At 42.9% G+C, this 14,787-nt stretch overlaps 1 protein-coding gene across 1 annotated transcript in view; it reads right to left on the bottom strand.

Moving 5' to 3' along the window:
- LOC124617810 (solute carrier organic anion transporter family member 74D) overlaps positions 1-14,787 on the bottom strand; it is a 158,123-nt gene that overhangs the window by 22,214 nt on the left and 121,122 nt on the right. Inside the window, exons 2-4 of the mRNA XM_047145295.1 lie at positions 11,239-11,445; positions 5,680-5,913; positions 3,324-3,524 (exon numbers count right to left, since the gene is read on the bottom strand). Coding sequence (XP_047001251.1) covers positions 3,324-3,524; positions 5,680-5,913; positions 11,239-11,440 — 637 coding nt within the window. The 5' untranslated portion in view covers positions 11,441-11,445. The remainder of the gene's footprint in view (positions 1-3,323; positions 3,525-5,679; positions 5,914-11,238; positions 11,446-14,787) is intronic.

The raw sequence follows: 14,787 nt of genomic DNA, 5'->3' as shown, positions 1-14,787 counted from the left end.
AAAGACAAACCATGTTTATCAATTGCAAAACAAAGACCCGTTGGCAAGTTGTCATTTCTTCCTCAACAGCACAGGGAGTTCTACATTAAATTTCACTTCATCTGATCCCGAGAAAGGAGTTGTGTAAGACACAGAGGCCAATACTGAAAGATTTTTTCTTGCATTTAATTTTGCTATTCTCTAGTAAAAAATTTAAAAGATATGAAAACCGCTTTTTGTTGACTGAAGTTTTTTTAGTTGAAACATTATGGCTGAATTTCTGTACTTGTATTATGATAAATATTACGAGTGCCCCAGTATTAAAACTTTCTTTGTGAGAAGCAGTCGGTTGTAGAACATTCTTTATACATTATTTATTTTCTACTCTGTCTCATTATTTTTTACAGTGATGAAATGAGCAGCTTAATTCTGCGGTATCAAGACAACTTTTCGGTTTTGGTGGATAGTTGCTCAGGAAGCAAAGGCAGTTGCACTCGCGGTACGAGAAAGATCGGGAGAATGAGGACAGGCAAAAGTTAGTAGAGATTCGTGCTGCTGTAAAAAGAGCGATGCGCGAAGCATTCAACCACTACCACCGTCATACCTTAGCAAAAGATCTTGCGAAAACCCAAGGAAATTTTGGTCTTACGTAAAATAGGTAAGCGGGTCGAAGGCTTCCATCCAGTCACTCACTGATCACTCTGGCCTGGCAACGGAAGACAGCAAGACGAAAGCTGAAATTTTAAATTTAGCATTTGAGAGATCTTTCACGCAGGAGGATCGTACAAACATACCGCCGTTTGAGTCTCGTACAGATTCCCGTATGGAGGACATAGTGATAGACATACCTGGGGTTGTGAAGCAGCTGAATGGGTTGAAAATAAATAAATCGCCAGGTCCTGATAGGATTACAATTCGGTTTTACAGAGAGTACTCTACTGCATTGGCTCCTTACTTAGTTGCATTTATTGCGAATCTCTTGCCCAACGTAAAGTCCCGAGCGACTGGAAAAAAGCGCAGGTGACGCCTGTTTATAAGAAGGGTAGAAGGACGGATCCTCAAAATTACCGACCAATATACTTAACATCGGTTTGTTGCAGGATTCTCGAACATATTCTCAGCCTTACGATAGTTCCTCTCTGGAACGTGTATTGCTGTATAACTAAGCGAATTACTGTCTAAATCCTCTTTGAAGTGTACTGCATTGTTTAGAGCAGGGGTGTACATATTTGCCAAACCCTTAGTGTGACTACGTAAGAGCTGTAAGTTCAAAAATCTCATGCCGTGGGATAAATTATTACGAAGTGGGATCCTTCTGCCCCAATGCCAACTAGACAGAGCTCAAAAGAACTAAGTTCTACAAGGGCCTACTCTCTCCATTTCGGGAGTGAATGAAAGATGTGTAAAAGAACGAAGAAATTACAAGTATGAATGGTGACGGGCCGGCCGCATACATCCTGGGTCTAGACATAGTATCAGCAAAGACCATAGGTAAAATCTGCAAGTAGTTGCAGCGTAATGCTCTCATTTTCCCTTGTAAGCCAAGTGTACATGCTCGGCCGAGCATGAAAACTGATTTCTGATGATGTAAAACTTACCCGCAACTTGGTTTGTCTTTCAATTTATGTTTGAAGCACCACATCAACTGTTAAGATGTGCAACAATCTTGTCTGTTAAATGCTGGTCCTTCAAGTCCTCTGCTCGAGATACTGCATGTATATGGTAATCTTTTAAACTCGTATGGTACAGCATTGCTTGCAATTCTATCGACAGAACGAGATAGGCCCCATTTGGGATAGCTATGAGTTCAGACAAAACGACATACCAGCTTGGATTCCGGAGACATTGTTCATGCGAAACTCAACGCGCTCTATTTACACTCGATGTACTAAGCGCCATCAATAATGTGACTAGGTGGACTCGGTTTCTAGACTTACGTCAAGGTTTTTATTCAGTACTACAATGACGTCATTTAGACCAAATATGTATGACGGGACATTAAATCAGGTTTGAACTTGAACAGAGAATTTATTAATGGGCAGAATGCAGTACGTTATTCTGGATAGAGAATCTGGATTGTACAAAGGGCGATCAAAACGTTTCCTTATGACGGCGTTGCTGCAACGTGTGTGCAACCCAGTGCGACTCCGATGCGGGAATACTATGTATAAGCACCGAGGTGCAGGCAGGGTGTTACTGTGGCCCTCGAACGGAAACTTTTTGATCGCCTCTTATAGTATGGAAGTGCAATAGGACCATTATATTTTATATGTTAATGTCTTAGAAGATGGTGTCGGCTCCGATCTCAAAATTTTAGAAAATTACTTTATTATCTTTGTGGAAGCTTCACACGATAAAAATTGTAGAAATTGAAAATAAGAGACACTGTTCGCCATTTATGCTAAATAAAAAAAATTCATTCTCGACTTAATGTGGTTTAGAAATCTTAGGATTTTCATTTTTTCAATTTGTTTGTCGCGCTCATTACCTATGTGCGAGTAATGGGAGAAACTCAGACCTATTTATCATTGATAAATCTGTTTAGCATCGTATGAGAAATTGCAATGTCTGTTTCCTATAATAATGATTTTATAAATCATTCACTGCTCTGAAATATTCAGTTTCAGACTTCAGTGTGATGCTAAGAATCAGTGTGAGAGATTCACCGACGTTGCCTTTTCTCTGAACTATTATGAAGTGTCAGGCGTGTATCTGTATTGTGTGGATGACTGTAATGAGCGCTTGTGCAGTTTAGTGTTCTGTTGGTACTGATAATGTTGAGCATGGAATGAACGGAAGGACAGGGTGAACTGGCCACAACGGAAGCAGTCACAGTGAGAAAAGGTAGATATTTATGTCTTATCGGTGTCCGTAGAAAAGGACTCCATAGCTGGTTGCACAGGGATGAGAAAGGGAAGAATCGGGGTCTATTTAAAGAAAATATTCCAGAATTCACACGATACGATTTAGGGAAATCACAGAAAAGTTAAATATGGCTAACTGGGCGGGGATTGGAATACTAACTATCGCGAATACGAGTCCAATGTCTTGAAGACGAACCATCTCTCCTGTTACATCTGTGGAATAACAGTAAGGAGGTTCCCCTTCGATCGTGTGTTACCGTGTCAGATGTCATTAATCCGTAAAGGGTAGCAGAAAGATTTGGGTTTCAACCTGTGCCGCTGGCGAGTAGTCTCGCGATTCCTTGATAGGTTGATGTGGGAATATGAGCAAGTATTAAAACTGGAACGTCAGGATTAACTGTGTGATTTAAAAGTCAAGGTGTCACTCACCGTATTTAGGTCTCAAATAATAGGTTTTACTGGCAGATGATTCGTTCTTACCGAGTAACAGAGGCGTCCTCGTCGTTTTGGCGTTGTCGTCGAGGTAGGTCTGGCCGAGCGCGTAGTACAACGTGGTGCCGATGCCCAACACGAACTGCGACAGGAAGACCAGCACCAGCGGCATGATGCTGAAGTCCGACGTGCACTCGTCAGCCTCTGTGTGGGTCGCGTTGCACAGTGGCTCTGTGTATGTGTTCACTCCTGTAAGATTTTGTAAAATTTCATCTTTTATGCAACCGTGACACTTGGTATTATCGCGCGAAATATGTTTTCACGGACTGACTGATCTGAAATATTTTATGACTAAATACAGTGGAGTTAATGGAATTTGTCTTTTACCACCTTCATGCCACCCTTTCGCGTTTCCTTCCAGTTATGCTCTCTCTTTTCCTTTTTTCTGCCTGCCCATTCAGTGCACTCTATCATTCCCTTCATCTCCCAAAGCTCTCTCTCTCTCTGTCTTCTTCTTCTTCTTCTTCTTTGTCTCTTCCATCTGTGATTGTATTGCTCTCTCTAAGGCTTATTTTCTTTTTTCTCTTCTCTCTCCGGTTTATTTCACCACTTACCTTCATCCTTTTCTAGTTCATCCCTCTGCTTTCAATGAGTTTTTCTGAATCTTTCCATGCCTTTGTCTGTGTCTATCCCCTTAAACTCTTTTCTCCTCCCTATAGTTCTTCTGCTTTTCTCGTTTCCTCTTTTTACCATCTCGCACTTCTTCCCCATCCCTCCCGCCAAGGGACAATTTTTAGATAGCAGCAAGTCTTTTGATTTCGTTTGAAAATGCGTAGTATAATGATAGTCTTGTGACTAGCTGCTATCTTCCATGTCACAATAAACGTGCAGTAAGTCTAATTCCGGGATGTGTTAGCCTACTCTCAGATTGCTGCGTTGTTTCATGCTGCATTTCTGTTGGCCTGTCAGGAAACTGTATTATGAGGTATGTGAGAAAAGTATCGAGACCAACACTGCGAGCGATCTGGCAACGCCGTGTTGTTCTGCTTGTGTGGACCGCTGTGTTCATCCTTTTCAGATGCTCAGTCCGAGTTTCAGCTCTGTGCAACCACCACATGCTGTTCGAAAGTGCCATCAAGGAAGTTGTGATTTTGTTGTGTGTTACTAAAATGGAATTCAGAGCAATGTTATGCTATCAAGTTTTGTGTAAAACTTCGCGAGGGTGACCTTTGAAAAGTTGAAACAGGCGTATCCTTTATCAATAGCTCAAGTTTTTCGCTGGTACAAATCATTTTTGAAAGGCCGAGAACGCGCTGAAGATGAATCTCACTCAGGGAGACCTTCAACTTAAAAAACCGACGAAAACGTCTAACGTGTGAGATCATATCTACGTTTAACAACAAAGATTGTGGGTGAAATGTTAAACTTGAAACCTTCCACCGTATACCAAATTCTGACTGAAGATTTGTACATGCGAAAGGTTTGTGCCAAAATGGTGCCGAAAAACTTCACAACTGAGCAGAAGGAGAATCTGAGAGACGTGTATGTTGATCTTCGTAAGAGGATTGGCGATGACCACGAATGGTTCAGACGTGTGATCACAGGTGATGAATCCTGAATTTCTGAATATGATCCTGAGACAAATTGGCAAAGTGTGGTGTGACGTACTGAGATATCTCCTCGACCGAAAAAAAGCTCGAACGAGCAGATCCTCCTCGACCGAAAAAAAGCTCGAACGAGCAGATCAAAGATCAAAACAACGCTGATTTGCTCTTTTTGATAGTAGGGGTAAGAATTTTTTCCTCCAGGACAAACTGTCAATCAAGCTTTTTACAAAGATGTCCTTGAAAGGTTCAGGAAAAGGGTGAATCGAGTGAGACCGGACCCTTCAGACAAGTGGATGCTGCATCATGACAACGCCCCATGTCACATGGCCTTTTTGACCTGAAAAGGCATTCATGTTGTTCCACAGCCCCCCCTATTCAGCTGATCTGAGTCCTTATGAATTTTTTCTTTTCCGAAATTGGAAAATGTATTAAGGGGATGTAATTTTGGGGCTCTGTAAAATATCCGAAAGACCGACAATTACAAGCCCTACCAGTTGAAGCCTCTCAACGCTGCTACCAAGACTGGGTGACTCTGCTGGTGCATCGCTGCTGAAGGGAACTGCTTTGAATGGGACAATATTGCTGTTTGAATAAAAATCTTTGATAGATAAAAAAATCAGTCTCATTACGTTTCCCACGCACTTCATATTCTAGGTCACTGAGAAAAGAACGAGGCTTCTGGTGTACTTGTACTGGCAAGTTGATATCACAGTAGACGTTGAAACAGGCTATCTTTCACTGCCAGTTTCACGTGGTTCAAACAAATATGGCTGTGGTCAGGTACAGGGCTTGCTTACCACTGAGCGCAGACGTGTTGTAGAGCGCGCCGCCCTCTTGATATTCGAGCGTGAGTGCCAAGGCGTCGCCTCCGGCGCCGTAGATGACGTGCGGCAGCGCCAGCATGAAGCACGAGATGCCCGACAGCGCCACGCCCCACGCGATCCACACCGGCCGGTTGCCGCGGCCGCCGTAGTATGCCAGGAACAGCGACAGCAGGATCTGGCTCAGCTCGTTCCCCGTCATCATCAGACCTGCCACCAGAGATGCAGCGAGTGGAGAAGTGAACGTCTGCTGACTTTAACATGACTTCTTTCTAGCCTCTCACTGGATATTTGCTATGAGTAGAGCTGTAAAACTACCGTAGGCTACCGTAGACTATCGTAAGTGAGCGCAGATTACGGTAGTAACCTTCGTCAGTTAAGACTGTATGCGCGTCACCTGTACGTTAGGTGTGTTGCATACGTATCGGGCGTTACCTCACATCGATCGCAGTGTGTACGTATCAGTGTATTACTAGATCCCTAGAAACCGGAAACGGTGAACTGTCTAGATACTGAGTGTGGCAATAGAACGGGTCGTGTAACCTACAGAACATTTTTGTTCTTCGTAGTGATCCTACTGTCTGTTACTTAAAAATAAACAGTATTTGTAGCGAAACTGAAGCTGTCATTGTTTAGTTCAGACTTTATTCGAAATTTGTTGATTTATAATGTGAAAAAGAGAGATGTTGGAACAAAAATTAAAAAAATACAGATTTATCATACAGTGCTACAAAATGCAATTTCCTAAAACAAAGACAAAATTTACAAAATCGCAAAACAAAAACATACTTCCTGTACATGTGCATGTTTCTGTTACTCATAAACAACTTTCGTATTTATCAATAATGTCAGGAAAATCTTGCCTTTGATCATGATGAGGAACGTTCTACTGAGTACAAAGTAACAACAATAATAATACAGATTTTTTTGTGTTTGTACGTGTAAAATGCACTTGCACCAAAAGTAATTTCTTTGGTTACGTAAAAGCGCAGGAGTTTCTTGATAAAATAATTTTTATTACTTGTAAAATATAATTTATGTACTGTAAGGATATAAAATACACAGTGGACTAACAATGAATGATTTACAGTTCTAATTATGTGTAAAAGAAACAAACAAAAAAACAAAGAGGTCATTAGCTCCCAATTCCTCTCGTACCCGTTTACTGACGTTTCTTTCTCTACCAATGCTGCCAATACTACCGGTAATACTACCATTTACTGCGCCATTTATGTTTATTTATATTCTGTAAGGGTATAAAATACACAGAGGACTAACACTGAATGATTTTCTGGTCATCGGCTCCCAATTCCTCTCGTTCATGTCCACTGACATTTCTTTCTCTACCAATGCTACCTGTACTACCGATAATCCTACCTTTTACTGCGTCATTTATGTGGTGTACCAAAACTACCAAACCGTAATTGCGGTAGAGCGCAACTGTAACTCTGAGGAAAGGAGTCACAGGAATATATTCCGTGCTGCTACAATGTCTAGACCGAAGAGCTTGGAGTTTGGAGGCTGTAATGAGATCTTTCCAAATGCAAAGTAGTAAGAAGATTAAAAAAAAGCCTGCCTCTATCTCGGAACGAATCACTCAAATATGAAATTACGGTAGTCGCAAAATCCTATCAGCAAGTTTTGAAACTGAGAGTAAATGAGGAACCATCACAGATCTGCTACACATCCAAAGGGGCCACCCAAATTGTTCAGCGAGGGGACGTATTCTCTGCCAAATATCTAGTCGTTGGATATGTCCTGTTTTTGTTTTAAAAAGCAAGAACGTAAGGTACATGTACGGCGCACATTTGTATCTATATCCGTTGAAAATGCGTTCAGTTTTACGTAGGAAAACAACCATTTGCCTCTCGACTACACTTCTAAGGAAAGGAATTGTTAAGACTGTCTTAACGTTATCAAAAATCTGTATACCAGGGGACCTGTATGTGCAGGGAACCTTGTGACATCTTGGTTCACTAATGAATCATGCATCAATACACAGCACACAATCACTATCTAGTTAATACTTTCATTTAATCTAGACGGGAGCTGCACTTTGTCTAGATCTATGATTACAGATACTGTATAATGTTACATTATAAAGTAAACGTGTGTTCACTTTCAACAGATAGTTACGTATTACGTGGCTTCTCACAAGAACTGCAATGTGTTGGCCATCTGGGGTACGCTAGACCTGTGTAAGAGTGCAAATTATGACCACTAACAGTTAATCATATTCTATTAGTAAGTTCTCCCGAAAGTGTAATTAGACATTGTCTACCTTCCAGGTTGACTGTATAAATAACAACACACGATCGGGATTTCATTCCCTGGTCGGGACTGCTGTTTTTATGTAGGTCGACATGATTTCATCTCTGGAAATCCTCTGTGTATCTGAAAAACGAAGTTACCATCTGCTGGAATTCTACATTATTGTGTAGATCCCGCAGTAACAGAATCAATACGTTCATCGGTGGAAGGACACGTCCTAACATGCCCGAAAGGACCTTGTCTTGGAAAGGATTGCGAGTTTCGAGCTAACTTTAGGAGGTTTAAGTGCTTAGTCTTCCACGGCCAGTACCAATTTCAATAAAATTCTTTTGAGTTTTACGCCGCGTTGCGTTATTATAAAACACTAAGAACAGCTATTAAACCTACGTTTCGATTTGCAGCAGTTTTCCTCTGAGTGACTAATCATTTTAGTCGCCCTGAAGACGGCCGCTGCAAAGAGCATTGAAGCACTGCTTTCATAGTTCTTTTTAATGTTTCAAAATAACGCAGCCTAATACGCAAAAATGAACCTTTAGGTTGAAGATAGACCTGCTTTAATGGACTAATAAAAAGTAGAATAGGTAGATGTCATCTGTCTCTCAAAATACACTTTTACGTGGCCTAAAACGATGGTCCTCCTTCATGATCAGAACCATAGGTTTCGCTACACCTTCCAACAAAAGTTTTTTCCTCATCTTGGCACTCTTACACTTCTCGCTTTTGCTGAACATTATATTTGTGGCCCCTTAAAGAATACGCTGATACTTCTCGTCACTTTACTGTCAGGGAAAGAAGAATAAAAAAACCACAAAATACAAACTGTATCTTGCATGAGTGCCGTGAAGACAGTGAAAGAAAGGCAAAGAAGGACGTATTGTGCGCTACATTTAAAGAATATTTAAACTGATGGTGCGCTATCACTAACAAATTAGACCAGTTTAACAAAAAGTGAACTGTGAAAAATGTCTTGTAGTTGAAAATAGCGCAACAAAGATGAAAAGCCCCTAACAGTGAGATACAGGATGTACCACAGAGTCATTGCGATACTGTTTAATGATATAAGAGGATTCAAAATGAAATAAATAAATAGAGGGCAATGAGACAAGCAAATCATCCTAATAAGCATAGGTTTGGAAAGCAATTCTTTGCCCAGTATGAGGTATGACAACTGATCCACGAAGATCCAAACTGCAGAGGGGAACTTGAGGACAAATGCACTACCACAAGTGTTCCACATGGCCACTGCAAGTGTAAAGGCAGACTTCAGCACGTTTCTCCATCGACCCCGGATCACGTTTACAAATCCGAGGCATCCTCCTCATACACTGACGACCATCCACAATGCGTTTTAGATTTAATCGACACTTTCAACAGGGTTGAAATATACGAAAGCTTTTAAGTATCCCCGGAAAAAAAAATACAATAACAGGCTCAAGTCAGGCGACCTGGGAAGCTATGGTATTGGCAAGCCACAAGCGATACACTTGTCGAAGATTCGTGCTACGTTCTCCCGAATACCCATGTGATAATGTTCTGGTGCATCATCATACATGTACCACATGCCATCCTTTCACCATAAGGAACATCATGAAAATAGTCAATTAGCTTGTGTTGCAGGAAATGAAGGTAAGTCGGTCAGGTAGGAAATATAGCCGTATCGGGGCAACCATTTGCTTCCGTACCTGTATTTACCAGGATTATTTGCATGTTTCATTGTCATCTGCTTACTCCGTTCTTTTGTACCTATTACGTTGGTGTATAAGTTAGAAACGTTTTTCTTTTGCATTGGTATTCCGGTTGCTATGGGTTCTTTTATCGATTCTCATTTTTTATTTGTAGTTCACTGTTGCCACTGGAATTTACGTTTTGTCATTTGGAGACTATGATTAGAGCTTTGGACGCTGGAAAGTGGAGTGCCAAGTGGAGAAATCGGAATATTTCCGACATATTCTTCTGTTTGAGTTGAATAGATCTGTAACAGCAGCGGAGAGAGCCAGATACCTTTGCGCCGCGTATCGGGATAACACCTTTGGACAGAGCACGGTAAGAAAATGGTTTTATCGTTTTAAGGAGGATCGTTTTGATTTTAGTGATTTTCCACGTTCAGGAAGACATTCGGGGTTTGATTAAGATCGTTCAAACGCGTTAATTCACAATGGTCCACGTCAGTGTACGCGAGAACTGGCAAATATGATGAAATCTGATCATTACACCATCGTGCGACGTTTGCATGCAGTGGGGAAGGTTCAGATATTGGGTAAATGGGTACCGCGTGCTCTAATCCAAAATCCCTAAAGTCGGCGGGTGGCTATATGTGTTTCTCTGTTTGCCCGTCAGCACTTAGCTCGTGTACAGCACCGACCATTCATATCGTTGCTGGTGACGAGAAATAGTGTATTTCTGCTGACATCAGGAAAAGAAAGGAATGGTTGAGCCCAAACAAAGCAGCAACTCCCTGTACAAATACCTGCACACATTCACAAAATATAATGTTATGCGTCCCGTGAAACAGTGGCGGTGTGGTGTACTACGAATTACTTCCCCGAGGAATAGCCATTATGCTGACAAAAAAATGGTTCAAATGGCTCTGAGCACTATGGGACTTAACATCTATGGTCATCAGTCCCCTAGAACTTCGAACTACTTAAACCTAACTAACCGAAGAACAGCACACAACAACCCAGTCATCACGAGGCAGAGAAACATCATGCTGACATTTATTGTCAACAACTGAGACGTCTTGCATACGCAGTTTTAGAACAACTACCAGGAAGATTGCGTGACGTTATGCTACTCCACGATAACGTCCGCCCTCTTTCTACTACAGTGACAAAAAACAGTATACAGGAACTGGGCTGGGAAATCATTCCGCACCAACCTTATTCATCTGATCTTGCGCCCTCAGATTTTCACGTTTTCTCCTCTCCATCGCACAAACTTCAAGAACTTCCTTTCTGTCTGAAACTGCGCTCCGAACATACCTTGAAGAGTTCTTTGCCTCAAAACCACGTGATTTCTACAGTTGCGAAATAGAAAAGTTACCCCAGCGTTGGCAGACTGTTGTAAATAGTGAAGCAGAATATATTATTGATAACGAAAGTCTCTGTTGTGTTTATTCAGCTTATGCAAAAACGCTACGAACTTATGCACCAACCAAATATAATAACAGAAAACCTCATATATCGTTCTTGATCCTTTCGTAAACTCAAGGACATGCGGTCTTGAAACTGTCCTCGCTATGTGGTAGTGTCATTGGAGCCTCACCTGTGGTCTTGCTGGGGATCTTGAAGCGCTTCTCGAGCGTGGTGAGCGTGGCGACGAAGTACATGACGGCCATGGCCTGTGTGGTGCCCAGCAGCCCGTAGACGGCGAGGAAGGCGCGCGACGTGGCGAAGCGCGACAGCCACGCGGGCCGCAGCCACGTGCCCAGCCCGCACTCGCTGCTCATCTCGGCGCTCCGCGACATGGCCGCTGCGAACAACAAACGCCGTGCTTCCTCACCTTGTCTTGTCTACATACTGCATCTACACATTCAGACTGAGCCGTAAATGAGGAAACTGTACCGAGGAGAGCACGTCAAGAACTGTTTTTTTCTCCTCCTAGACTACTTACAAAACTTAAAACAAAAATATCTATTGCAAGAGACACTGAAGAACCGCAGCGCCACCGCGATTCGAACAACTACACTGCCGGAAAAAGATTAGTACACCCTTTTAGAGGTTTCCAACTCAATATTTATTGTTGCAACAGTCCATATGGAGTACATGAAATGATAACATTTACAGATCAATAGCACAAGCGGTTCTGAAATACCCAGAATTGGCCAATGCTGAAACACCGATACTGCTGACTCTGGCATCCAGTCGATCGTATAGATGGCCAATACTGTCCTGGGATACGCTGTGCTACGCCTGATATACCTGTTCACGTAGTTCTGTAAGAGTTGTTGGTTGATGAGTCACACAGTCACTTCTTGTCCCATTATACCCCACACGTGCTCGGTTGGAGACAAGTGTAGAGATGGTGCTGGCCAGGGAAGTTGCTGCACGTCTTGCTGTGTGTTCCTGAACATTATCTTGTTGCAAGAACGACAACAGAACGGATCTAATAACATTCTACACTCGCCCTGCACTGGTTATCGTCCCCTCCAGAAATACAAAGTTCAATGGGAATTGCAGCTTATCGCACGCCAGACCTTTATGGTCTAGGCCTCAGGTGGGGCCAGTGCATCTTGGATGAATACATTCTACGAGATACCACCCACCAGTTCTACATCGTACGTGCAAACGACCATCACTTGCGTGCAGGCAGAATCTGATTTCATTACCGAAGACTAATGCGCAGCATTCCATCTTCCAAGTGATCCTCTCACGGCACCAGTCAAGCCGATCACGACGATTCTGTGGCGCGAGTGCAAGACAGCCTAGAGGTATGCGTCCCTGTAGTCCCACTAATAACCGGTTCGCAACAGTTCGTATTGACACCTCTGGGCTCACAGGCCCTCTTACCTGTGCTGTGGCAGCTGTTAGATCTACTACTGCTGCCCGCACAATACGCCGATCTGGCTGTCGTCTGTGTTGCGTCGACATCCTGAATCCCGTGTAGCGGTATGAGAATGTTCATGTGACCACTGATACCAGCATCGTTGCACAACCGACACAGCACGCCTATACTGGCTGCCATTTCTCTGAAAGGACCATCCCGCCATTGCGAAGGCCACAATTTGACCCCTTTCAGACTCGCTCAGTTGGCTGTAGGAGGCACGAGTGCGTCTGTGTGGTATGGTGCCGGCTTGCTTCTGGCATTTGCACCACACTGAGCCTTCTAACTGTGAGCATTCCCTATTAAAGGCTAAACACAATTGGTGGACTGGTGGCTATGCCACTACCCTATCCGTTGGCGGACGACGTTGAAATCATTATCAGTAAATCTCCTATCCGCTAGGTGGCATATGCCATCATCAGGATCAAAATCGATGTTGTCTTCTCAGGTGTGTATTGTGTATTGAACCGGGGACCTAGAAACGACGGATAGGCTTCGTCCCTGCCATATCCCTCAGTGGTGCACAACCCCACAACAGGCTTCAGCAGTCCACTCACCCCGCAGCCACCCCACACCGAACCCAGGGTTATTGTGCGTTTCGGCCCCCAGAGGACCCCCATCCCCCCACCCCCCACCGGGGACGTCTCATACCAGAGGAGTGTAACCCCCAATGTTTGCGTGGTAGAGTAATTATGGTGTACGCGCACTTGGAGACAGTGTTTGCGCAGCAATCGCCGACATAATGTAACTGAGGTGGAATAAGGGGAACCAGCCTGCATTCGCCGAGGCAGATAGAAAACCACCTTTTAAAAACCATCCACAGGCTGGCCGGCACAGCAGACCTCGACACTAATCCGCCGGGGACCGGCACGACTTCCCACCTATGAAGCAGCGTGTTAGACCGCACGGCTAGCCGGGCGGGCTCTTCCCAGGTGTACTAATATTTTTTCCGGCAGAGTATTTTGGCCTGCGCTCGTATCATCAGTTCAGCCATCTTGAGTTCTGAGACATCTTATGAGGGATAGTCATAAAGTTTTAATTTCACCTCGAAAAAATTAAGTTATGTAAGTAGCTTTTTGTTTAACAGATAATATGGGTACCGTTCTTTGCGAGTGCAATTAAAGTGTTATGTAGACCATACGTGTTTTGCTTTATTTCAACCCTAAAACACTAACGGGGGAAATATATTACATTGTTAATAAACCATCGTAAATTCTACCATTCCAGTCCATCCACGGGGGTAACTGTAACAATGCGGTTTTTCTTACAAACCTGCTTGCCAAGATTGTAAACAGTTCCCATGTTTTAAATTACTAATATTTTGTTCTTAGTTCATTCCTAACGTTGAATGTATACATAGGTGTTCGATTGTAGCACACTGCAATTCATTGATGTGGAATATATTTTCGTTTTCATGTTGTGGTAGAGCCACTTACACTTCGAGTACTTTTTTTTTTTTGATGTTGCGGAATGCGATATCTTTTCTACTATTTTTTCTGTTGTGGAAGCGTCTACTCTCTCTCTCTCTCTCTCTCTCTCTCTCTCACTCATTTATTTATCTGAGTTTAAAGAACACTAAAATATAGCATAAATAAAATTATATCCAATATTAATTACCAAATTTTATGAGCCAAAGCGACCAGAATGGCATAGTTATTCGCTGCAAACAAGCCGGCCGAAGTGGCCGTGCGGTTCTAGGCGCTGCAGTCTGGAACCGCGAGACCACTACGGTCGCAGGTTCGAATCCTGCCTCGGGTATCGATGTGTGTGATGTCCTTAGGTTAGTTCGGTTTAAGTAGTTCTAAGTTCCAGGGGACTAATGACCTCAGAAGTTAAGTCCCATAGTGCTCAGAGCCATTTGAACCATTTGAACGCTGCAAACATGCCTTCCATGCCACAGGGTTCACTCAGGTTACTGCAGACCAAGTGTTCAGAGTCCTGCCCTGTTCCACATTCACAATATTCATCATCATTGATATCAAACTTCTTCAATTTAGCCTTCCACCTTGTCACCCCTTTTCTTAACCAGTTGAGGGTTTTCCAGGTCCAGTATGGAAGATGGCAGTCTGATGGTAGCTTCTCTTTTTCTGTCCATAATCCTGCAAGAGACTTTGTTATCCTCAGCTGAGCTCGGCAAGCTTCTGCTGAATTTGGAATTGGTGCATTAGTAAATATGAAGCCTCTTCTGGTATTCAGCTGTGATGGTTTGGTATGAGGTCCGAACAATGGATGCCTTGGATCTTTTTGTTCCTTCTTTTTTTCGTTCTCTGC

Source organism: Schistocerca americana, chromosome 1 (genome assembly GCF_021461395.2).
Source record: "Schistocerca americana isolate TAMUIC-IGC-003095 chromosome 1, iqSchAmer2.1, whole genome shotgun sequence".
Lineage (NCBI taxonomy): Eukaryota > Metazoa > Arthropoda > Insecta > Orthoptera > Acrididae > Schistocerca > Schistocerca americana.
This window is presented reverse-complemented; position numbering and strand designations above follow the sequence as displayed.